Below are 24435 nucleotides of genomic sequence, written 5' to 3'. Positions count from 1 at the left end.
GTGAGGTGGATGAAACGCTGACGGTGGAGTACTATCACCCTTAAAGTTGGGGGGAAGGCGGGCCAGTGTCCAGGGGTCCAACTGTCTGGCTGGCCTTTGATGGACCCGTGCTATTTCGAGAGTCGACTTCAGGCAGGGACGCAGTAGGCCCGTCCTTCGCTTGCAGTTTCTTGCTCCGCCTATGTACGCAGGCACGCAGTGTCAACAGTGTTTTGCTGAATGACTCCGTTTTACAAAGTTGTATGTTCGACCTCGTGGTTGACGTGTTCGGACGTGATGTCCTTGTTCCTGCAGAAACCAGCTGACCTTAAAGGAGCGGGGAAGATGGGTGAGAAGTGAACCGGTGCATCCCCTTTCAAGATGTACAATTGTAATCTGATGTGGCGACTGAGCTGCCCAGGTGGCTCGTATGCCGAACACGTATGCCTGATACTGCGGTTTGGGGGGGGGGGGGGGGAGGGGGGGGGACAGGAGGCAGCAAGAAACAGATGTTTGCGGGCTTGTCGGTAACGTCTGGACTGACACGGGTCATCCCGATTTAAATGGATAGAACTACGACGCTCAGCTAGAGAATATTGGGGTGGGTTGACTGCTGTCAGTGTTGGTTAAGCAAAGCAGCATAAATATATATGCAATGATGGTGGTGTGTTATGCTACAAAGCGCAGCAGCCTTGTTGCTGCTGGAGAGTGACACCCTCACGTTGACAGCTTTCCCAAAACTGGAACGAGCTCCCGCATGCCACTTTGCTGCCCATTATTAACTTGCCCGCCATGCGCACCATTCGGATGCTCTGAAGACCCAACCACATCTACTAGGCTTCAAATATACACTTACCTGATTATGCGTGCTGATGCCTCTCCCGATCGTCCCAGGGCGAAGGATTACAGCACGACTCCAGTTGGCGATGGTTCTTGTGCTACTAGGCTCAACCTACCAGCAAGCTGCGACCCCCCGCCGTTAGATCGGCCCGGAAGACAACTTGTCTGGGCTGTGCGTTCACCTACCCTCTTCCTCAAGTTTAGCAGACTAGCTACCCGTTCTCCCTAACTCTCGGAACACTGACATGCTTCTTGCCCTTAGGTATTTGGGGGGACTGGCCACATGGGCCGATCCCTTGTCAAATGTGCTCTGTCCCGCGGAGATCTTGTAGCCTCGGTGGGGAGGCTTTTCGAAACGAATGTCGAGGCCATGAGCGAGGCAGCAGACGGCGACAACTTTCTGGGGACTTTATGCGATGTGAGGTCAGCAGATTCTGTGGGACGTGCAGTCAAGATGGTTCTAGATCGCTTTGGTCGAGTTGACGTGATCGCCAATTGCTCGGGCTACGGTGTTATCGGTGCCTGCGAGGATCAAGATGAGCACGACCTTCGCAATCAGTTTGAGACTAACCTCATGGGCACGCTCAACATCATCCAGGCAAGTCTACCATACTTTCGAAAGCAGCAGGGAGGGCGCTACTTAATCTTCAGCTCAACGTCTGGGGCGTTAGGCGTGCCAGGACTCGGTCCGTACTGCGCAACGAAGTACGCTGTTGAGGGCTTGGTCGAGGCCATGCTGTACGAAACCGACTCGATCAATGTCAAGGCAACATTAGTCGAGCCTGGCTTGGTCCGACGGGACGAACCCGACTCTACGGTGAATCCTCTGCCTACCTGGGGTCATTTCCGCATCAAAGCAGCTAGCGAACCCTACATGTCTGCAAACTCGCCGGCCCTGCACGCAAAGAGGATGTTTCAATGGCTGGGGGATAAGCAACCTACCAGTGCTGTAAAGTGCGCCGAGCTCGTTTGGCAGCTGGCTCATTGCTCTTACCCCCCACTTCGGCTGTTGCTGGGGAGCTATGCTATAGAGAGTATCAGAGACCGACTTCGCTCAGTTACGGAGGAGCTGGAAGACTGGAAGCATCTCAACTTCTCCATTGTCCCTGAGCCATTTGAGGGTGAGGCTGAGACAAGAGACGGGCACCCCGTACTAGGCATGGGCACGGAAGTGGCAGAGACATAAGACTTAGTTAGTACATAGTGTACACGAAGTGGGATCTGGCACACCAAGAAAGGAGTTCTCTCAGGACAACAACCCATATCTGGGACTGTATCATGATGACTGTATCGGCGGCTCCAAACCTAGTGCTGATGCTGGTTCTTTATTGAAGACAACGTAGGCATACAGGTCGACGCAAACAAATCTCGGCGTGCTGTGTCATGCGAACACGACAAACGATACCATGCAAGAAACGCGTTGCCCTGTAATGTGATTACATAAACACATGATGGCTCGAAGATCCACTCCAGGGATATCGATAGGCGGGCGGCCCTCCCTTTGGCAGGACGCGTGTCCGAACAAATCCGCGTCTGAATTTATTAACGGGCGCAATCCGCTTCAATGCATTAATTAGGGGGTCACCCAAACATGCCGGAACCGCATCAAACGAAAGCACATTGACGACGCCTTGAAACCCGACGCATCGGACGCTCACTAAGTGTGGTGTGGTGTTCAATCTTAGACGATTGCGCTGCCGAATCAATATTCTGATCGCCTTCCCGACGTCCCTTGGCCAACATGGACAAGAAGAACGAAGACTTTGAGTTGCGGCCCATGGGCTCGCGGGCTGGAAGCCGCAGTCCTGGAGGCCCCGAAAGAGATGGATTTTTGTCGAGATCTCCATCGCGGCGACCGCAGCAACAGTCACTGGTAGCGCAGATCAACAAGGTCGACAACAGCCCAGGCGCCTCGATCCTGGCGTACTGCTTTTCATCCATTAGTATGACCGTAGTCAACAAGTTTGTTGTCTCGGGCAAGTTTTGGAACCTCAACTTCTTTTACTTGGCCGTCCAAGCCATCGTTTGCGTCACCACGATACAGATTTGCAAGAACGTGGGAATGATCCGGGTCCTGGCTCCCTTCGACCAGGAAAAGGCTAAGAAATGTAAGTTGAAGTCTTGGGTGGGCGCGCTGTCTGCAGTCGCGATTGACCAGAGCTGATAACCTGGAAAGGGTTTCCCATATCGTTGCTGCTCGTTGGCATGATATATACCAGCACAAAGGCACTTCAATTCCTCTCCGTCCCTGTTTATACCATCTTCAAGAACCTCACAATCATCGTGATTGCGTATGGAGAGGTTCTGTGGTTTGGTGGCAGTGTGACGCCGCTAGCCCTTCTTTCTTTTGGCTTGATGGTGCTAAGCTCCGTTGTGGCAGCCTGGGCTGACATACAGCACGCTATCTACGGATCAGTAGGGGAGCATGATGCGTCTGCTGCCATGTCGACTCTTAACGCAGGGTATGCTTGGATGGGGTTCAATGTGTTTTGTACTGCTGCCTATGTTTTGGGAATGCGCAAAGTCATCAAGAAGATGAACTTCAAAGACTGGGACAGTAAGTTTTGAACTCGAGCATTATTATTGGTTTGCTGTTCTGACAGATGCAAAAACAGCCATGTTCTACAACAATCTTCTTACGATCCCGGTGCTCATTGTCTGCTCCCTACTTCTAGAAGACTGGTCGTCGGAAAATCTCACGAAGAACTTCCCGCCCGCGACACGTAACGGCCTCTTCGTTGGCATGATCTACTCGGGATTATGCGCCATCTTCATCTCGTACTGTTCTGCTTGGTGTATCAGAGTAACGTCATCCACGACATATTCAATGGTGGGAGCGCTCAACAAGCTACCAATCGCCGTTAGTGGCCTGGTCTTCTTTGCCGCCCCAGTCACATTTGGCAGCGTAACGGCCATTTTCCTTGGCTTTGTCAGTGGTATTGTGTACGCGTGGGCGAGAGTTCGGCAGACGGCAACATCGAAGATGTCGCTACCTACCACGCAGCCGATGAGTGCCAGTTCCAGGAGCAACAACGATGCCGCAAACTCATGAGTTGGTATCAAACTCTGCATCGCAACCTTTTCGCTGACGAAAGTTGCATTGCTGGTTTGCTTTCGGCACAACTTCGTTACAACCTTTCGGGGGGCATCCTGGCGAGGCCGAATAGACCAATGCACAGAAGAAGCTAAGTGTCATCGGATAGCATCGTCCACCATTAGGTTTTGTGATTAAGAATAGTAGTCTTTGCATCTCGTATCTCGAGCTTTCATGGCACTTGTTGATGGCGTCGGCAACAATGAATGTTTGTATTAAGCACACGAATGGGTCCTTTCTTGCCAAAAGTCGAGGCTGCGCGTGAGAGTAGGATCGTCAATTGGCTGTTAGAAATAACCTTCACGGAGACTTATACCGGTTGGTTTTCTCTTACGATTGCTAGGTACCTTCTGTCGATAGCTACCTGTAGTTATCACACGTTTTGGATAGCGTGGGGCAATATGTGCGACACGTGCCAGGCCTTACGTCATATGACAAGCCTGGGTCTTGACCCCAAATAGACGTTAAAATTAACCTGATCATCCTCCTGCAAGCCCACCAGTCGCAACAGACACTGTCTAGACCATGCCTAAGGATATGGATGAGCCCGACTCTACATTCCCTCTGTGATAACACTCGTGCTTAGGATCCACGGAATACGCCAGCTTTGCAAGTTCATTCTAAGCACCCTCCCTCAGCTCAAAGAGCCCAGCAGTTGCCCAAGATGCTGCCCCTAATAAACAAGCGTAACATGAGCAAGTCCCGACCAACCTTGCAAAGATTGCTGACGTGTTGCCTTCCAGCCTTCGAGTTCCTGTCCCCAGGACTTGGCGTGCCTACAGACGACAGTAAGATGGCCTCGTACACTGCCACCCTGACCCTAAACACAGCTCTGACCATGCGTTACCACCAGTCAAGCTCGTGTTCTCATGGCTACTCTCGTATCCACTGGCTGCTCTTCTCAAGTGCATTCCTGATTCTCGACCTGACCTCAAGAATATTTACGTGATAAGGTACGTTCCCGCTAGCCCTTGCACAGCATCGTTCTCTGACATCCCTCGCCAGCGCGTCGATATTCTATCTTGTTGGCCTCTTTAATCTCTGGGCTGGTTTACAAACTCTTTTCATTAGTTCCGCTGGGACATATCTCATTGCAAAAACGTTTCGCCACAGTCCTTTCATGCCATGGATCGGCTTCGTCTTCGTAATGGGACACTTATCCATCAATCAGATCATTCGACAGCTAGACGCCAATCCGGCCGACGTCGACATCACTGGTGCGCAGATGGTACTGGTCATGAAGCTCAGCGCGTTCTGCTGGAATGTAGCAGATGGCCAGCTTCCCAGCGACCACTTGTCCGATCTTCAGAAGGATAGGAAGCTAGTAGAGCTTCCACCCCTGCTGGAATACGCCGGTTATGTTATGTTTTTCCCTTCACTCTTCGGTGGTCCTACGTTCGAATACGTCGAGTATCGCCGGTGGCTGGACACTTCCATGTTTGATCTACCGCCCAATCTAGAAGCTTCGAAAAAGCCGCCGGTGAGAAGGCAACGCAAAGTTCCTCGCAGTGGAACCCCAGCGGCGTGGAAAGCAGCTTCTGGTCTCATGTGGATTGCTTTCTTCGTATTCATGTCCGGTTCCTTCAGCCCTTCAAGGCTAACTCACCCGGCCTTGCTTGAGCATGGTTTCATCCGCCGCGTGTGGATCTTATATTGCGTCGGGTTGACCGCAAGGATGAAGTACTACGGAGCATGGTCCCTGGCTGAAGGAGCATGCATCCTCACTGGGCTCGGATACAATGGTGTCGACCCCATCACCGGCAAAGTCTCGTGGAACAGGCTACAGAACATTGACCCGAGAGGCGTCGAGTTGGCCCAGAATGTACGCGGCTACCTCGGCAGCTGGAATATGAATACCAACAAGTGGCTCCGGAACTATGTATACCTCCGTGTTACACCCCGAGGGAAGAAGCCCGGATTCCGAGCTAGCCTCATGACATTTGGCACCAGTGCGCTTTGGCACGGCTTCTATCCCGGCTATTATATGACATTCATTCTGGCAAGCCTCATCCAAACCGTGGCCAAAAGTAAGTCCAGATCAAGATATTCCCCCATAGACCAACCAACCCGCTAACGAATGAGACTTTCGCCGCTACGTCCGCCCTTTCTTCCTCGACCCAGACTCCGGGCTGCCGAACCGCAGAAAGAAGTATTACGACGTTCTGTCTTTTCTCACTACGCAGGTGGTGATGTCATTTGCCGTTGCTCCTTTCCTCATTCTTAGCTTCTCCGGATCCGTCTTGGTCTGGTCGCGAGTCTATTTCTTTGCCATCGTGGGCGTGGCTGTCTCGATGGGCTTCTTCGCATCTCCGGGAAAGCAGATCTTGAAGCAAGGGTTAGAAAGTCGCCAGCGGCGGCCAGGCATCCAGCTTGGCCGTACGTTGAGCTCCGATAGCCTTGTTGGGCGCGAACCAGTCCTCGGTGTGGCGGCGGATCCAGAAAGGGAGTTGGATGAGGCAGTCCAAGAGATCAGAGCTGAGGTGGAGGCTCGTCACCGACTGCAATCCAGGCACCACAAAGCATAGTATACACGCTTGCCACTTGATTGATTTCTTATTATGACACCCGGTTAGGAGCAGTGCAGACAAGACGCTATGAAGAGCATGGTTGGTGTGTCAGGCCTATGGTCAGGTTGTCGAGTTTACACATTGCAGAATAGATGTTCTTCCTTCCACCGCATCACCATTATAAATCTTGTCCCTTCCGCCTCTAACAACCACCCACGCGAGGTCCATCGCTAGGTTAAGGCTTGGCTGAAATTTGTATGCGGTCGTCCCACTTTGCGTCGTACGATATATGGTATAAAGTATTATGATACATGCTCGAATCGAGGCAATAGGCCGAATAGATATACACGGCTGTATGTGTCAGCCCATCATCCAATGGACGGCGTAGCAGATGAGATGTAATGATCTCCTTGTAGTGGACATGACAGCGTAAATCGACCATGTCTGCGTTCAGATTTAGAAAAGGAAAATGTCGAGCATATCGCGCGACTGCGTGTCTGTGTGTGCATGTGCCGTATTGCCGTATAGTCATAATGGCGTCATAATGCGCCCGGTGTTTGGATCGTCGTAATGTCGTCTATAGAAGTGTAGAAAGAAAGAGAGAAAGAGAGAGAAAGAGTCGGAGTATCAGGTATGAAATCAAGTAAGAATGCCCCAAAAGGTTCATGACAGCAAGGGTAAGAGACCCTGACTGGGTTGATCGTTCTGCAGTCAGTGTCGAGGTAACTCATGGGCCATTCAGGTAGAGTGGTGGCCGTTCAGCTTGCAGGGTGTCCCCAACCGTGTTTGACCCCAACAATAGCCAGTGTAACGATCACAGCCACGATCAAGACACCGACAAGGGCCATGATGCGGTTGAGGTTTCTCCACCATCGGGCGCTTCGATAGCATATCTCGTCCATGTGGGTTGGGGACCGTGCCCGCTCCGTTTCAATATCGAGCATACTGGAATTGACTGTTTCACGCTCGACCATTTCCGCGTACGGGAGTGGTGGCAACGGCAAGAAAGCTGCCACCATCCATGCTATCACATTGTCAGTGACTGGTACATACAAGAACACACAATCAATTTAACTTACCAATAGGTAGGATGAAACCTAATATGAACATGACAACTTGTACATTGCGCCGCCCAAAGGGGCTGCTGTCGACTGACCAGCTCACAGATGGCGGCTCCCAGATACTATAGCCACTGGCACGTTGATCGCGGCCCAAGTGGGGGGACCAAATGCTGGACGTCTGCTTTCGCAAGCTAGATCGCAGGTGGAAACCAGTTACTGGAGCGGATGCGATCTCCATCGAGCCGGTGTCTGACATACGGTGCGCCCGGCCAGAGGGCTGAACTTCGCGAGGTCTGCGGCGCGGGCTGCGTAGATTCAATGAGAGGTTGTCGATACTTGGCGAGCCGCTTCGGAAAGAGCCACGAGACCTGCCGCTGTCGTTGTAATCCGTGGTCAAAGACTCAGACGAAACACCATGTCTCAGCCATCTTCGTTCGCCGCTGCCGTAATATAACCTCGCCCAAGTAGGCAGCGAAGCGTTCGTCATGCTGTTGGCCTGAGAACTACCGGATGAATGAATGTTACGATCCGATGACGAAGTGCTAGACATAAAACTCGAGAGACGTCTTCTCGATGGCCGCTGATGTAGCTCGTGCAGATCCGCCAGGCCATCGCCGTGCTCGTCTTGATCCCGGACTAGGCGGACGGTTCCACCGCGGCAGTGCGAAGGCTGCGGTCTCTCAAGAGAATCTGTCAGAGACTGGGAGCCGGACGTGTGCTGATCATGCGCAGCTAAGGATGACGAAATGCTCAGCATTTGGCGGCTGTGGTTGCTGTAAAACCCACTATTGCGCCGAGCCGGCCCTGACAAGGCAGAGACGGAGCGCGACACAGGCTCGCTTCCGCCTTCACTCTCTGAAATGACAGTTGACAGTTGTGAGCTCCATATATGTGGATGAGATGCCATGTGTGATCTAGAGGGGCCAGTAACCGAAGTACCTGTATCCCATGAATCCGAGTGACGGCTCGGGACGCCAGAAGAGCCCCGCGGGCGCTGTAGCGCGATGGGTATCGCAAAAAAGGTCTGTATCGCTTCTTGCGCAATGATACTGCTGATCGATGTTAATGAGCCGGCGGCCAAGGAGTCTTTTGATCTGGTCTTATAAAGGCCGAAGCTTTCAATTGAGGTCTTTCGGCCCGGTCTTAGTGGCGGTACAATCAGACTCTCCTGAGAGTAGGCGGAGCGCAGAGCGAGAGGCGACGAGGATGAATGATCGCCGTGGACCACGTAGTTATTGTCGCTGCTTGCGGTCTTTGGGGGACTCGGGTGATTCGATGTCGGCCAACACGGCGAGGAGCGGTCGAGGACCTCGTAGTTCGAGTCACTGGTGGAGGGCGGGACCAAGCTATCCGTGTCAGGATGCGCTTCAGGCGCGAGGGGCTGGCGAGCGTTATAGACTTTGTAATTTGTTGTTACCGAGTCTGTGGAAGCAGATTGCAAGGACCCAAACGACAGCTCTGAAGACTTGTTGAGCAGGGAGTGCAAGCCTCCTTCTCGTTCGGTAGTTGCTGTCGCCTCGAGCAGTGTAGGGAGCGGATTATCAGACGAAAGCGGGCGCGGGGTCTGTTTTGGGGCTGGATCAGGGGTTTTGGAGACCTTGCGAAGGCCCCCTATGAGCTGATAATTCCAAGGAGATGAGGCGAAATCGGCTATCGGATCCTCACTTAATTGCACAGTGGAGGAGGTTGGGGTGCAGGGGGAGAAGCTTCGGTCAGGCAACGTGGTCATGGGTGAGCTAGGACGACCTTCGCCGGAGAAAGCGGATGAAAGTCGTTCAAATGAGCTCGAGGCGGACAACGACAAGGACAGGGATACCGAAGGCGGGATCGAGTCGCTCTGCGGCTCGAGAGAGAAAGTTTTGGTGTCAGAATGGACATTGATGCGATGGCGACGGCGCGACGGGGCGCGAGATGAAGAAATTGGCCTGAAGGCGGCTTGGCCTTCTTTGCGTTGGGCCGATGCATGAATAAGGGAAATATGCGATGAGTTGGTTGGCGCAGGGGATGGTGTGAGAGAAGCGTCAGGGACCGGGCTGGTAGGGGTGGTCGGTTTGCTCGAGGCCGTGCTCATACTCTGGCTTTGGCGATAACGTGCTGCAGACGGTTCTGTTCCATCTCCTCGTTTCGAGGCTGAAACACGATTGTCGATGGCGGTTACCAATCGAACCGTGGAGGTATGAGAAGATCTCAACGTGGAGGACGTTGACGGCAGTCGGTCGGTGCCATATTGACGATGGTCGATCGGTGACTTTTGAATATCGCGACTGGGTGGATCGTTGCTGACAATTGGCGGATCAACCTGTACACTGGCGGGTCGCGGCGGGCTGTAAGGTACTATACGAATAGCGAGTCTGTTGTTCTGCGATTCGCTACGCTGATGCAGAGGTCTTCGCGGTGACGGTGGCGAAGCAGAGGACATGCTCGGCACAAGCCCTGGCGGCGGGCTGCGCTGCTAGTCCTTGGTGGAATGATGCTTCGTAGAGGCGACGAAGAGCTGGCAGAAGAATTTTTTGGAAAGGGGGGGGGGGTTGGAGTGACTGTGAGTGATGCTTTGAAGGAAGCTGGTATGTACGGCTGCAGTGAAGGACACGACCACTCAACATGATGAGATGGGTGTAGAGGCTGGATGCGAGTGGCATTTCCTTGACAGGCATATGAGAGAGAGAGAGAGAGAGAGAGAGAGTGTGTGTGTGTGTGTGTCTCCAAGACTCTGGCGGTGGATGTTGCAGGATGACAGAGCTGAGGTGGAAATAGAGGCCAACGATTATAACAGATAGATATTAAAAGGACAGAAGAAGGCAGCGCTGAATAACGACAAGTGACAACAAGGTCGAGGCGACGAAGGAGTGTGAGGCGGCTGGCGAGACGAAGGTGCAACAACCAGCAGTCATCCGGCCGGTAGTCGGGGAACTATGCCTGCTGGTGGTGAGGAACTGATATCAGGTCAACAGCACGCCATGGTGCGATGGCATCCGGACGCGAAATACAAGACAGGGGCGAAGGAGAGTGGAAGGAGTGGTCGCGAGAGAGGAGGAAGAGTGTGGATTAGACGGAGAGGTGGGTGGGATAGCATCTTAGAGAAGAAACTGGGAAGCCATGGAGGAAATTGGACCTTGGTGACAGACGAGGTGGGCGAAGAGCTGCAGCTGCAGCTAAGGTAGACCTGCATGTGGTTGCTGCAGGGCTCGTTCGGCGACGAGGCAGGCACGCCCCATTCCGTGTCAACCACCCTCTTGCAAGACAATTCGTCCCTGTGCCCCATCTCGCCCTGCCACCTGCTCTTTCCACCCTGGTGCCCTCGAGCTCGCTTTGTGCGAGTCCAGTGACCTATCGCCCATTCGCGCGTACTGGCTGGCCATATGTGTATTCTGTTATGACTGGCTTGGGTCGCGGGATATTGATTGGTCCACGACACATCTCAAATCCTGGGGGTGCCGGCGCGCGCTTGAACTGGGTGGCCTTGGTTGCTGCTAGTTCGAATCCACAATGCAGGTACACTTCGTACGCCACGGCCAACGGCATCTGGAGTCAGCTTCTAAAAGTCGAATTCTCACGCCTCAGGCCTGCTCGTCTCACCCCGCCCCGCCTAACAGACAGGCGGTCAGGCCCGGTTCTGACTTTGGTTCTCGGTCTGGTTCAGGGGGGGGGCATGTAGTGGAGGCGCCAGCCGGCTAGTCGAACTCGCCTTTAGACGTCATTTAATTGGCCCGAGCAAGCGCAATCGAGCCGGGGACACCTGCTGGCTTCAGGAGAATCAGTGCGCGAGGAGATGTGCACTCAAGAGCTCCAGCATTGGACCATGGTGAAAACACCGAGATTGCGGACCGTATGTGTGTCTTTCCAGCAGCAAAGATAAGTGGGCGGGTGGGTATAGACTGGAGACGGGGGAGGTCCCGCCCCCTGAACCTCGCAGCGTGTACCTAGCTTGGATTGGGTGGACAACCCGACCAATCGCTTCGAGCCTCAATGGAGGTTAGCCAGCGCGTCGGGTTCGTGTCGCGTCTCTTGGTCAATGTTTTTTTCTGGCTCCAAAGACAATAGGCTCTGTGCGGGTTGTGCCTAGATGCCGACGTCAGATTACGGCTGCAAGGAGAAAGCCAGAGCTCCCTTTGCTCTGCCGCGACGGGATCCGCCAATCCCGTGAAAAGAAAGGTGGGAGGAAGAAAGACGGAGGCGCCGAGGGGGGTTGTCAAACAGCTTGCCGCTTGATCGATGACAAAATGCTACCCAACCGATGCATCGGTCACGCCGCTTCGTATCAACCCGCATGACAGGAGCTCTGATGAACCAAGGCCGCTACTCTCTTACTTAGGCGCGGGGTCTCCCACAACCCAGCCCGCCCGGCCGCCAGTCCTGGCATCAGGCCTAGCACAAAGGTCTGGCGCGGCTGATGAAGGGAGGCTAAGCTGGCCATCGCAGGGAACAGCTTGTGATACCTTGATTGTTTCGAAGCACTTGTCCGATGACGAGATGAGATGGCAGCCCCTCGAGAACCGGGCTCATCCTTCAAGCATGAGTGAGTTGGCAGGCCTTATGAGATGGTTCCTCACGAGACAGATTGGCCAATATTATCAAGCGGGGTCATCCCAGCCTGCTTTGGCGTCGCCATGTCTACACATATGACGTTATGCGGGTTATGTGTGTATTCGTATGTCGTCTTGGGGCTCTGATTTGGAAGGGAACTGAGCCATCTTTGTTCACCGTCACTACAGCCACAACTTCAAGGCATTGTCCCAGGCAAACGGATCATCGCGAGCCCCCGGCTCAAGTGTCACAAAGGAAGAGCTCGCCAACACATAGCGGGAACCCCTCTTCACCTGCACCAATTTGCAGTGCTCACCAAACAAAAACTCCAGTTCTCTTTCCGCGTTTTCCACCTCGAGTACCGATTCCACGAACACATGACCTGGCCGCACTTATTGTTGCCTTTGCCGTCCGCTCTGCTCTTCTACAATATTCGCAAAGCGCGCTGAGGCAGTTGAAGCCGAGGCCAAAGCCGAAATGTCGACTACAGACGCTGTGCTTCATCCCACGACCGCTTTCGCGCTCCTTGTGTGTCTCTGTTGTCTGCGTGTTAGCTTCCTGGTGGCACCGAGAGACTGCGGCTAACTATGTCCTCACCGTAGCTTGCATACACTCTGGCATACGTGTCGCCTCTGTATGCCTCATCAGACACCCGCCCATCGCCTGAGCTGCTGCGGGATGACCCCCGCGTTATCCGCGCTCGCATCAGATCTGTTCTGTGCTCGACTGCCCTCTGTTCCTTTTGCACTTTCATCATCTTGCATCGCAACTATGCTCTCGCCATAGACCCGCTCCACGCTATGGGCTATTGGCCACTGGGGGTCACGGAAGCCGCCAGCTCGGTACTCCTGACTGCCATCCTCTTCAGCGCACCGTTGTTCGAAACGCTCGTACTTGACGGCGCCTGGAAGGACTTGGTGAGCACGCGCACCATCATTGACGTCTGGCAATCCTGGACTACATGGCGCAACATTGTCATTGTATGCCCTCCCTCACCGGGCGCGCGCTTCGCTCATCCTTCTTCCATTAAGTTACATCAAACAGCTGATGCTTCATAGGGCCCCGCCACAGAGGAGCTGCTTTTTCGGTCAGCGTCCATACCACTATTTCTTGCGGCTCATCTCTCTATCTATAAGACGATTTTTCTGTCCCCAATCATCTTCGGCATGGCCCATATCCACCACTTCTACGAGTTTCGTATCACCCATCCTCGCGTGCCTCTGCACGTGGCCATTGCCCGCACTATTCTGCAGTTTTCGTACACAACCTTGTTCGGTGCCTACGCCACATTCCTGTTCCTCCGCACAGGCAGCCTCCTTGCTGCCATCCTCGTCCATGCTTTCTGCAATGCCATGGGTCTCCCGCGCTTCTGGGGCGTTGTCGATCCATACTGGATTTCACACAGTGACGCGCGAGCGGCCAATGCCTGTCGCCTTTGGTCCGCTTTTTACTACCTCATGTTATTGGCTGGGGCCTGGGCCTGGTGGTCGAACCTCATGGCCTTGACAGCGAGTTCAAAAAGCGTGGTGGACATGGCCTGGTAGGGACGCAGCGATGGTGTCTGGAGGTAATTCGCGGTCTATCTGCGCTATTTATGTGCACACTCCGTTTGTTCATTTGGTGGAAGTTATTACTACACAAAGTCTGGCAGAGAACCCGGCATGACGAGCTCATCCTCGCTTCTCAACCTCCGTCGCCGAAGCGACTCTTGTGCTCGGTCCGTACGACTGCTAGCTTCAGCCTCAACCTCTTTGCGAGCCTCTGCTCGGATGTCCTGGCCCACGTCCCGGCCCTTGGATCTCCCCACAGAGCCGATGTTTCCCTCTGTCATTCCATCGTCAGGACCCCTCGTGTTTTTCTTTCGAGGCCACAAGCTTGGCAGTGCAATCTCTTGAAATCGGGGCTCGACACATCGCTCGTCGAACCAACGGTGTAAGCGGGCCTCGATGAGTTGCGCAATTTTTGGCACGTCCTCTAGTTTGGACCGGCTCCCGAGCAAGCTCCCGATAGAAAAATCAAGTCGGTAATCGTCAAGGAAGTTGAAGGTCATCATGGTCGGCGTAGACTGGGATGGGTTACTGGGGATGAAGGAAACCGACAGTGTTCCGCTGAAGCGTCTGACGGAGACGGTGAGCGCAACTGGCAGCACTGCGCTTAGTTTCTTAGGATAATTAAGCAGCAGCTTAGTTTCCAAAGCCAGGGTCAGTAGATCACTGAGATCGACGTCCATCCGCGCCTGTAGCTTGGCCCCTTCCCTAGTGGCGGCACTTGCGTCGATCGTCTTGCCGTTACCTAGACTCAGGCCGTCCTCGTCGACAGGTATAATGCGACAATTGCTGAAAATAGGAAAGTCCTCGCCGAGGCTGAGTTTTGTGACTCGAATCTCGTCGACAAAATCGGGCCGCGATGTCCCATTCAAAGCCTTGGTCAAGGAACTGAGAATGGCGTCGTCGTGCTGCGCATCGCTTCTGAACTGGGCAATGGTCTGAGCTACGAGCACATTGAACCAATCCAAGCTCTCAGGCTGATGACTGTCGACATTGTAGTATGTCTTGCTCAGGATGGACCCGATAGTTAGGTTATATGGGCTCCTCAGGACACTTGACTTCTTCTTGTTCAATGCTGGCTGGCCGGGACGGCCAGTGGCGGCCCGAAGACCCAGGAGGGACTTCTTGTGAGCAAGTGTCTTTGACCGCCGCTCGGTGGCTCGCAGTGAAGCTGTGACTTCGGGGGATGGTGGGTCCCCGAAGATGAAAAACTTGATGAAGGCTGCGAGCACGAGCACGACAGACAGCTGGCCTAACACGAGACCTTGCGCAAAAGACAAGCTTCGATTCGGGCTTGTCAGTTCAACAGAACCAATAGAGGGGACAGGTACACTCACGTTGGTTCACTCGTTGCGGGGCAGGTCTTGTCGGCCATTTTGTTGCTTGTTGATCGATTGAAAGCCTCGGGTTGACTTTCACAGGCCGCCGCTTGGCCTGGACGCCTGGGCAATTCTTTGCCCTGGTTTTCGGCGGGTTTTATATGTGGGTGGACTTTTGCTGTGTGCTTGGGGTTGAGAGGGTGTCAAGACAGGTGTGGCATGAACACAAGGGACTAGTATGTTTTCCGTATCAACTGTATTTCGGCAGGGAAAATCAACCATGTCGCAGGGCTTCGGACACTGTATTGCGACTCGACAGCACGGAACTGGGTTGATAGAGTCACTCCCTACCTTACTTGAGGTAGACACTCATTTTAATGGTAGACACATTCTATGCGCTGGATGACTAATGGCGAGTTGGAGGCTTCTAAGAAGGGAATCTAGGCTTCTAATTGGGGGCAGAAGTAAGCACCTGAGTACCCCCACGACGTAGGTACCTAGGGTGCCTAGTACGGTACCTAGACAAGTGGGAACCCGTCTTCGGCTCGTGTCAGGCTTGTTAGCTTATGGTTGTGTTGGTCCATCAGTTCGGGCCACTCGTCATCAAACACCTCCCAGTGAGCGAACGAACCTAAGTCATCAACCACGTAGTCAAGTTCACACCCCAAGACGCAAGCCTGCTCAGTCTCGATTGTGGATCAAAGACCTTTCTGAACGAACATATTCGCTAAGCTATCCCGTAATAATTCTTATCATTCACCGTACTCGAAACGCTGAGACGATTGAGCATCGGAACGTCAACTCCTGCCACCCTGCTCTGAAGCTTCGAGTTCAGTCATAGAGGCTTCCTGTTATTCCCAGGCACACACCCCGCGTCTTGCCAGCGGACATTTGAGGAACGAGCTTTCGCTGCCGTGCGCCATCGTCGCCTGCCCTTCGTCGGCATGGACGTTGCACAAGCGGTAGGCACTTACGTGTCCCGCATCATCTCATCTGGCGAAGGCTCTCACGCTAGCCAATCTGCCAAAATGAAAGTCCTTCTATTAGACAGGGAAACGGTGCCCATTGTGTCAACAGCTGTTACTCAATCGACGTTACTGAATCACGAGGTCTATCTCATCGATCGTCTGGACAACACCAGCAGGGAGAAAATGCGTCACCTGAGGTGCCTCTGCCTCGTCAGACCGTCACCCGAATCTATCCAGCTCCTGATCGATGAATTACGCGAACCGAAATATGGAGAGTATCTCCTCTACTTCACGAATGTCGTCAAAAAATCGTCTCTCGAACGACTGGCCGAGGCCGATGATCATGAAGTGGTACGGCTTGTCCAGGAGCACTTCGCCGACTTTATCGTCATCAACCCTGACCTGTTCTCTCTTGGCATTGCTCTTCCACAACAGCGAACCTGGTCAGCCGCTGCAGATGCCTGGAACCCCGAGGCTCTCCAGAAGAGCGCCGCGGGTCTTATCGCCGTCTTGCTGGCACTTAAAAAGAAACCGTTGATTCGATACGCGAAAAACAGCCTCGCGGCGAGGAAGCTGGCAACTGAAGTGAGATACCACATGACACAGGAAGAGCAATTGTTTGACTTCCGCAAAGTCGATACACCACCTGTGTTACTTGTGCTTGATCGACGGGAGGACCCGATAACTCCCCTGCTGACCCAATGGACATATCAAGCAATGGTTCACCATCTGCTCGGCATCAACAATGGCCGTGTCGATCTGAATGACGTGCCTGACATCCGGCCAGAATTGAAGGAGATCGTTCTGTCACAGGACCAAGATCCCTTCTTTAAGAAGAATATGTACATGAACTTCGGCGACCTTGGTGGGAACATCAAGGATTACGTTGGACAGTACCAGTCCAAGACACAGAACAACGCCAACATCGAGTCTATATCCGATATGAAGCGGTTCATCGAGGAATATCCGGAATTCCGCAAGCTCTCTGGAAACGTGAGCAAACACGTCACACTCGTCTCTGAGCTGAGCCGTCGCGTCGGCGCAGAGAATCTGCTTGAAGTCAGCGAATTGGAACAGAGCCTGGCGTGCAGTGATAATCATGCAACCGACCTCAAGGTACGACGCCCCATACTGACCCCCCTCCAACACAAGGTTCTACGTATTGTCTTCTTCTCCGGGCCGCTGACAGCGCACAACAGACCGTTCAGAATCTGATCCAATCGCCCAATGTGAATGCCCAGAACAAGGTTTCACTGGTCGCTCTCTACGCTCTGAGATACGACAAGAACCCATCGAATGCACTTCCAATGTTGATCGACCTTCTGGTTGCTGCAGGCGATGTGTCCCCACGTCATGCCGACAGGGTGAGGAAAGTATTAGCATACCACTCGTCACTTCAGCAGTCGCACGCCCAGACTGGTATCACAGATCTTTTCGAGTCAGCAGGCATCTTCTCAGGTGCAAGGGATAGACTCAAGGGGCTGAAAGGCGTTGAAAACGTCTACACCCAGCACACGCCCCTCCTGGAAAATACTTTACAAAATTTGATCAAGGGTAAACTGAAAGACCAGCAATATCCATTCGTAGAGGGCGGGGGTACAACACGGGACAAACCCCAAGACATCATCGTGTTCATGATTGGAGGTGCAACGTACGAAGAGGCCAAGATGATCGCTACAATTAATGCATCATCTCCTGGCGTCAGGGTCGTCTTGGGAGGCACCACGATCCACAATACTGCCACTTTCTTGGAGGAAGTTGAAGATGCTGTCTCACTGTGGCCGGCAGCGACGAAGAATGGCCCTCTACGTTAAAGATAACATTGAAGGATCTATTCCATGCTGCCCTTTGGTGGCTCACTTTTCAGCCGTCGATCTTTAGTCAATGTTATATTCTAGGGTTTATAATGAGAAAGATTTGTTGCAATGATCAAACTTGATTTTGTGAAGTCTTCTAGGACAGGCACTCGATGTCAGACTTGAACCCCAAAGAGGCGCTACCATATAGCATGGAGTTGGTGCGAAGACCGTGCGAATAACGCGCATTCACACGCTACAGATACTTGAGCCTTCGGCCTGTGGCGATGCGACCAAAAGTATTATTTCTCTCCATGCTCACTGATTGACCCTAGATCTGTGCAGGCTGCAACGACCTCAATCGCCCCGATGCTCTCTGGAAGATCCTCGAAACAGCTGTGGAATCTGCATCACAATATTCGCAGCGCCCGACATCGCATTACCGCCCTGCCAACGAGCCGCGGTCGACAGTTTGCCTCAGTCGCCTCCGGCCTTAGACCTTTCGATGTGGTAGTTGTCGGAGGTGGCCATGCTGGCGCTGAGGCTTGCGCCGCAGCGGCGCGCGCCGGCGCAAAGACCGCCCTCGTCACACCGAAGATTGACAACCTGGGCACGTGTTCTTGCAACCCCAGTTTTGGCGGAATAGGGAAAGGGGTGATCATCCGCGAGCTCGATGCCCTCGATGGGTTGGCAGGCCGTGTTATCGACAAGGCCGGTATACACTTTCAGACGTTGAATCGAAGAAAGGGCCCTGCTGTATGGGTGAGTACTAAATGTCTCTTCAGGAGCCCGTGGATCGACCGCAGCTAATCTTTTGCCTAGGGACCCCGCGCGCAGATCGACCGAGACCTTTACAAGAAGCACATGAGGGAGGAGCTCGAAGGGTATCCCAACCTGTCGATCATTGTAGGCAGTGTCTCCGATGTAGTACTTTGCCCCCAGGAAGACCCGACAATAGGGGCGCACAGTCGCATCACCGGTGTCAAGCTCGACTCGGGCGAAATCCTACCTACGACCCAGGTGATCATTACGACCGGCACCTTCCTGAGCGGTGAAATCCATATTGGAATGGAAAGCTACCCAGCCGGGAGGATAGGGGAGGCGGCAACAACTGGGCTAAGCAAGTCCCTCAGAGATGCAGGCTTCAGCATGGGCCGACTAAAGACGGGCACCCCCCCTCGGATTTCAGGGAAGAGCATCGATTTCTCTGAACTTCAGCTTCAGCCGGGCGAACAATCGCCCACGCCTTTCAGCTACATGAACGATACCGTGGCGACCGACAAGCAAATTGATTGCTATGTGACTTACACAAACGCAACTACACACGACATCGTTCGCGCAAACCTTGGCAACACAATTCACATCCGGGAGACCGTTCTTGGACCGAGATACTGTCCGTCGCTCGAGTCCAAGATAACGCGCTTTTCCGATAAAGAGCGACACATCGTCTGGCTTGAACCTGAAGGGTTTGACAACGATGTCGTGTACCCCAACGGCCTGTCCATGACTGTACCTCCGGAGGCCCAAGAACAAATCATCCGGTCCATCAAGGGTATGGAAAATGCAGAGTTGTTGCAGGTCGGATACGGCGTTGAGTATGACTACATCGATCCACGCAGTCTCAAATCCTCCTTGGAAACCAAGCCAGTCAGTGGCCTGTACCTTGCCGGACAGATCAACGGCACGACTGGATATGAAGAAGCTGCGGGTCAAGGCGTTGTTGCTGGGATCAACGCGGGCCGAGCAGCAAAGGGTCTGGCGGCCGTTTCGTTATCCCGAGGCGACGGATACATTGGCGTTATGATTGATGATCTTGTTACGAAAGGCGTGTCGGAGCCTTACCGCATGTTCACCACCCGGAGTGAATATAGACTTACCTCGCGGGCTGACAATGCAGACTACCGATTGACAGCGAAGGGCCGAGACTGGGGCGTCGTATCGGACGCTAGGTGGAGGGCATTCTCAGACGAAAAGATGCAGGTGGATGAACTCTACTCTCTTCTGGAGTCTGCGGTCAAGTCACCACAGGAGTGGATGAGACACGGCTTCCAGGTGAAGGAAAATAGCCAGCGTCGTGACGCCTGCGAGATGCTACGGCTACCCAACGTCACCATGGATGAGATAGCGACTGTGCTGCCAGTTGTGCAGCGTTTCCCTGAGCGAATCAAATCCCGGGTTGCAATCGAGGCTTTATACGCCCCGATGATTGCAAGGCAGACGTCAGAGCGACGGAACTTTACCAGGGACGAATCACTGCGCCTACCAGCAAATCTTGATTACGACAAGGTCGCCGGGCTTGCCATGCACGAAAAGCAGATTCTCAAGACGACAAAACCAGAAACCCTCGCCCAAGCTCGACGGCTCGAGGGCATCACGCCCTCAGGCTGTATTCGCCTTCTAAGCTTCATCCAGCGTCAAAGTAAAGCCAGGTCGACCTCGACATCGGACCAAGGATTTATGTTGGCACAAAGCCAGGGCGGAGCTGCAGGAGAAGACTCATGTCTGCCTTGAATGCTTGAATGCTTGAGAGCCACTTGTCTGCCCGACGATACTGCAGAAGCACACCATTGTTTTCACAGGACCGAGTAGGATGGCTGCACCGCAGTCTCTGAGGCCAGCAGGGTGCCTTGTCATTGTCACTCTTGCTTTTTGTTATAACATTACTGTACATTTAGCCGTCAGGCACGCCTTGAGGCTGGGCCTTGCAGTCTCCTGCTAGAGATGCGCTGCATCGATCGACAGGCGCAGCTTGTATTATTAGACCATGCTGGTGTCTGCGCTCTTGTTGGACACGGTGTATCCTCGAGCCAAATGACTCGGCTTGCAAGCGTATAAAAGAACACGAGAAATATTCTTCAGACATTTTAACGACCTGCCTGAGGCCGAGAAAGCAAGCGGGGGCTTGGATTTGGCAGCTGCCGTGTTCACGGCTTAGGCGCGTTCAATATTTTGACTGCATCTTTGGTGTATATGTAGCTTGCGCCACTCCAAATCGTGGTAGTGGCAACGATATACCTAAAAACAGTGTTAGTCACTACGTTGCTCATTGATGTGTCACATTGGATGGTTCCTCACTGCATAGCAGTCAAGGGCACCGAGATGTCATGGGCAATGACAGGAGCCGCTGTTGTGAGACCGATCAAAGCCAGCTGCAAGAACGTGTTGTACTTGCTGATCGCAGTGGGGTGTACTTCGGCCGAGGGCAGCGAGAAGTCCCAGTACCGGGTGAATGTTTTCGGAGGCGGTAAAGACACCCAGCGATAATAAATGGCTGCAATAGCTAGGCCGACATCACGACCTAGGATGATAACGGCAAGCCAGACTGGGACAACGAGCGCCAAGTCAGACAACAACAAACCCAGACGTTGCATTACAACATGAATAATGGCTGGAGACATACCTGGAAGCGAGCCTTGCACGGCCAACGAAACAGTCAATATTGCCATGAGAGTCTTGTCTGCCAGTGGGTCGATGATGGTGCCCACGACTGTCGTAAGGTTCCAGCGGCGTGCAATCCATCCATCGAGCAGGTCAGTTACTCCGGAGTAGGCGAGAAGACCGAGTGCCCACGCATGGTTGTCCTGCAGAATAAAATAGCCGACAAAGGGCGCGGCGGCGAGACGTGATAGCGTCAGAAGGTTCGGAATAGTGTAGATGTCCTCGTGTAGTGTCTTGGACAGACTCGGCCTCGGTGCTGAGACAGTTGCAGCTGGGTGGCTACGGTCGTACACCGGGGCAGGTTAGCAGGGATGCGTTGCGGCGTAGGATCCGAATAAGCTTGAACGTACATAGTTTCTGGCGTCTTTGAGCTTCGTTCACGTGGGTCTTTCTGGTGTGAATAGTTTCGACTTTGTGAGGTAACCGAGAGCGAATGGCGAATGGCGTAGCGCGCGAGTGGAAAACATGGCAAGCCTCTAGAGCCGTGCAGACGTTTAGATGCCCAGCCTTTGGCAGGAACCAGAGGTACGAGCGCTCGACTACCGCCGACAACAGAAAAACCGAGCCGAGGGAGCAACATAATGATGAGCGGACGCATGTGCAGCCTCACCGTCGGTAGTTCGTCTCGCGGCTTGGTGATGTCAACGTCGAGATTGTCGTGTCGGATTACAGCTACCTAGCAGATACGACTGGCTATGGAAATATGCTTATGAAGTGGGCAAGTATGTATATAAGAGATATGCTGACAAATACCTTGCAAGGCAAGTAGCGATTGTATTCACCCAAAATGAGAGACGGAACAACGCAAATGAACAGCAAATGTTGACAAGGACTCGGACTCGGTCAATGCTTGTTGCATTAATCGTCAATACTTCTGACTGTACACTATTCTGTTCCCTTAGGCTCTGGCGGCTGCCGCCGGGCGCCGATCATAGATAAATCGGCTCCGAATGATGCATCGGAATCCGAATACAAGACCTCTTCCTATTCTGAGCCCCAGACCACTTTCCTGAAGTGGGTATTCCGACGACGTCTAGGTACCGCTCTATACATCTACTACCCAAAACCCTTGTTCGAACACCACCAAATCAGGCAATGCTGGTTACAGTCTCCCCATGGAATTATTGGAACCTGGCGGCCAAGTGGGTGGCGGATTATTTTCGTCGTATTGTTCCTCCTCGCCTTCTGGATTCAAAAATGGTTGACTTTGATCAGTATTGGTGCCACCCAAGAACACATCATGAGTAGCCGCTACATCATACGTGCCCCAAGAATTGTTGTGCTGCATATGCGATTCTTCTCCTTCCAGTTTGAGATTCGCAGAATGCTGCTGAGAGCCATCGAGACTGGGTTCTTGCTGAGGCAGTGTTCGGGGCGAGGGGAATGCGTCCGCATGCTGCACCGGCTCCTGCAGACGTCCGTTATTGCCGTAGATAGGCGTAGCTTGCATGAAGGGATGGTTCATGTTTCTGATTGGGTCCACTGGGCTGTTGGTCATCGTCTGAGCGAGCCCTATGGCGTGGCTCGAGTTGCTCAAGTCATAGGCCGTGGAGTGCCGGCGGGAGAGTGGCTGGTCTACAAGCATGTTTCTGTAAACATCCGGAGCCAGCGTCGAAGACGTCGTCACCTGAGGGCGCATGACACCGTCCTGGTAGGCATATTGGTGGTGCGTTGAAGGTTGTGCGTAATTCGGTGGGGGCATGGGGGCTGCCATGGCCCCTGGATGTGTCTGCAGATACTGCGCATGCTGCGGGGGTGGCATCTGTTGTTGCTGGGCGGGAACCATGGCCGTGGGCCAATGTCTCGAGTTGGCCACAGCCATGTTGACGTGAGGTACTGACCAGGTCCGGAAGGTAGGAGGGTGCATATGGTTCACATACTCCTGGTGCGCACTGCTCAACGGATGTTGTATTAGACGATTGTCGTCTACATCTACTTCATCGATGGGCGCTCTGAAGTTCTGGTTGAGAATGAGCTCGGGCCGGGGAACGATATTCCGTAGAAAGCCCGAGTGCGATGTTGGTGTGGCGAGGGCGCCGCTCATGACATCTTGAACTGTGTAGTAGGAGACGAGATGATGCGGGACGCTTCTGAATTGGACGCTGATCGTCTTCTTGACAAGTCCGCCCTCTTTGAACGGGTATGAGTCAACCAGAGATCCGATCAAGGCGCGCTCAGGATTCCTAGCTGCCTCGGAAGGATCCATGGAACCCGCACTGGATAAGTTCGCGGCATTTGTGCCGGCGGCGGTCCCATTCATCCCTGTGTTCTGTCGTAGACACCCTTCGCTCTTGGAGATGCCGCCGTTGGTTTGCTTCTTGTTCTTCTTTGCGGCGCGCTTCTTCTCGCCGGGTGGAAATGGCCTCTCCAGCTCCCGGTAGATCAGATAATTCCCGAGGATTCGACTCGGGCTCCAAGTGACGCCGTCTGTCCATCGTTTAATACCTGAAGCGTGTTCTTCGTAGATGAAGATCTGGCCGCTCTGGATAAGATCTTGGCGCTCACGATCGTGGGGTCGACGGGGTACGTGACGAAGATTGCCAGACAGGCAAGCCTCGAACAGAACAACAGCATCAAGAGTCGAGGCGACATGGCCTTGCCAGGTGGCCTCGAGGGGGACATTGGCTGCAGACATGGTTTCTTCAAGGTAGTGAGGACCTAAGTTCGGCGATGATTTGAGTTGCAGCAGGAGACGCAGTAGAGAAACAGTGTTCGAAGACTTGAGCTGTGACAGGCGTCCCTGTTATGGCCTTGGGGGATTTATTTGGCGGGATGAATGAGACCCAAAGGTGAAAGGCCCCAGAGAGTTCGGTCGAAGAAAGCCTTCCTAGCTATATACTTTTCCCGCCAGGAGGATATGGGCGAGAAGGCACAGTGGGGTCTAAGGTTGCGCAGACACGACGAAGAAGCTTTGGATCCGTGTGCGGCCGAGTGAGGGGGGCGTATTTCTGCTAATGGGCCCGAGGCCGTTGAGGTGAAGTCGCCGTTGACGGGAGGCCGCTGCTGCGAAGCTTGCAAAAGGCAGCGTGTATGCAACGTCTTGACCGGGTATCGGTATTGCTCAGACTCCGGATCGAGGGGTGCCAGGTCCGTTACTGCAAAGAGCGCTCGGCGCGGGCGTCGTCTTTCCCTCGGATCAAAGGTGCCCACCGAGCCCTAGCTCTGACCTCACAGCTGTCTCGTGGACACACGAGAGGGTTGTGGACGGCGGATTCCTTGCGGTGTCGTGCTACGAATGCTACCGCTACTGCTGCCGTTGCCGACCACAAAAGGAAAGCCCTCTCTTGGTGAGGGCCGCGGCAGTCACAGGCCAAGCTGCATAGACATTGAGGTACGAAAGGCGCGCTGGGCTGGTGATGTTG

The 24435-nt window shown here is 53.6% G+C and overlaps 8 protein-coding genes across 8 annotated transcripts; 6 read left to right on the top strand and 2 right to left on the bottom strand.

The window, feature by feature from the left end:
- Positions 1-841: 841 nt before the first annotated feature.
- Positions 842-2005, top strand: D7B24_000749 (uncharacterized protein; the record flags this gene model as incomplete). Its single annotated transcript, XM_028635001.1, has 2 exons — positions 842-991; positions 1082-2005. 2 exons carry the CDS (start codon positions 842-844, stop codon positions 2003-2005), a joined length of 1074 nt encoding a protein of 357 aa, XP_028492449.1.
- Positions 2006-2560: 555 nt separating this feature from the next.
- Positions 2561-3871, top strand: VRG4 (GDP-mannose transporter into the lumen of the Golgi; the record flags this gene model as incomplete). The annotated part of the gene is made up of 3 exons (XM_028635000.1): positions 2561-2927; positions 2996-3376; positions 3435-3871. The coding sequence occupies 3 exons, from the start codon at positions 2561-2563 to the stop codon at positions 3869-3871; spliced, it is 1185 nt and encodes a 394-aa protein (XP_028492448.1).
- Positions 3872-4577: 706 nt separating this feature from the next.
- Positions 4578-6438, top strand: ALE1 (lysophospholipid acyltransferase; the record flags this gene model as incomplete). The annotated part of the gene is made up of 5 exons (XM_028634999.1): positions 4578-4599; positions 4657-4701; positions 4767-4866; positions 4919-5940; positions 5996-6438. The coding sequence occupies 5 exons, from the start codon at positions 4578-4580 to the stop codon at positions 6436-6438; spliced, it is 1632 nt and encodes a 543-aa protein (XP_028492447.1).
- A 5555-nt stretch (positions 6439-11993) lies between these two features.
- Positions 11994-13549, top strand: D7B24_000746 (uncharacterized protein; the record flags this gene model as incomplete). Its single annotated transcript, XM_028634998.1, has 4 exons — positions 11994-11997; positions 12460-12533; positions 12608-12985; positions 13064-13549. 4 exons carry the CDS (start codon positions 11994-11996, stop codon positions 13547-13549), a joined length of 942 nt encoding a protein of 313 aa, XP_028492446.1.
- An 89-nt stretch (positions 13550-13638) lies between these two features.
- Positions 13639-14927, bottom strand: MMM1 (ERMES complex subunit mmm1; the record flags this gene model as incomplete). Its single annotated transcript, XM_028634997.1, has 2 exons — positions 13639-14833; positions 14890-14927. The coding sequence occupies 2 exons, from the start codon at positions 14925-14927 to the stop codon at positions 13639-13641; spliced, it is 1233 nt and encodes a 410-aa protein (XP_028492445.1).
- Positions 14928-15815: 888 nt separating this feature from the next.
- VPS45 (vacuolar protein sorting-associated protein 45) lies at positions 15816-17653 on the top strand (the record flags this gene model as incomplete). The annotated part of the gene is made up of 2 exons (XM_028634996.1): positions 15816-16955; positions 17039-17653. 2 exons carry the CDS (start codon positions 15816-15818, stop codon positions 17651-17653), a joined length of 1755 nt encoding a protein of 584 aa, XP_028492444.1.
- Positions 17654-18004: 351 nt separating this feature from the next.
- MTO1 (Mitochondrial Translation Optimization) lies at positions 18005-20146 on the top strand (the record flags this gene model as incomplete). The annotated part of the gene is made up of 2 exons (XM_028634995.1): positions 18005-18397; positions 18458-20146. The coding sequence occupies 2 exons, from the start codon at positions 18005-18007 to the stop codon at positions 20144-20146; spliced, it is 2082 nt and encodes a 693-aa protein (XP_028492443.1).
- Positions 20147-20559: 413 nt separating this feature from the next.
- SGE1 (multidrug transporter) lies at positions 20560-23708 on the bottom strand (the record flags this gene model as incomplete). The annotated part of the gene is made up of 5 exons (XM_028634994.1): positions 20560-20650; positions 20711-20957; positions 21036-21352; positions 21424-21430; positions 22205-23708. The coding sequence occupies 5 exons, from the start codon at positions 23706-23708 to the stop codon at positions 20560-20562; spliced, it is 2166 nt and encodes a 721-aa protein (XP_028492442.1).
- Positions 23709-24435: the final 727 nt, after the last annotated feature.

This window comes from Verticillium nonalfalfae (genome assembly GCF_003724135.2).
Source record: "Verticillium nonalfalfae strain VnAa140/NRRL 66861 chromosome Unknown scaffold_110, whole genome shotgun sequence".
Taxonomy (NCBI): Eukaryota; Fungi; Ascomycota; class Sordariomycetes; order Glomerellales; family Plectosphaerellaceae; genus Verticillium; species Verticillium nonalfalfae.
The sequence above is the reverse complement of the archived record's forward strand: the minus strand, read 5'-3'. Positions and strand labels throughout refer to the sequence as shown.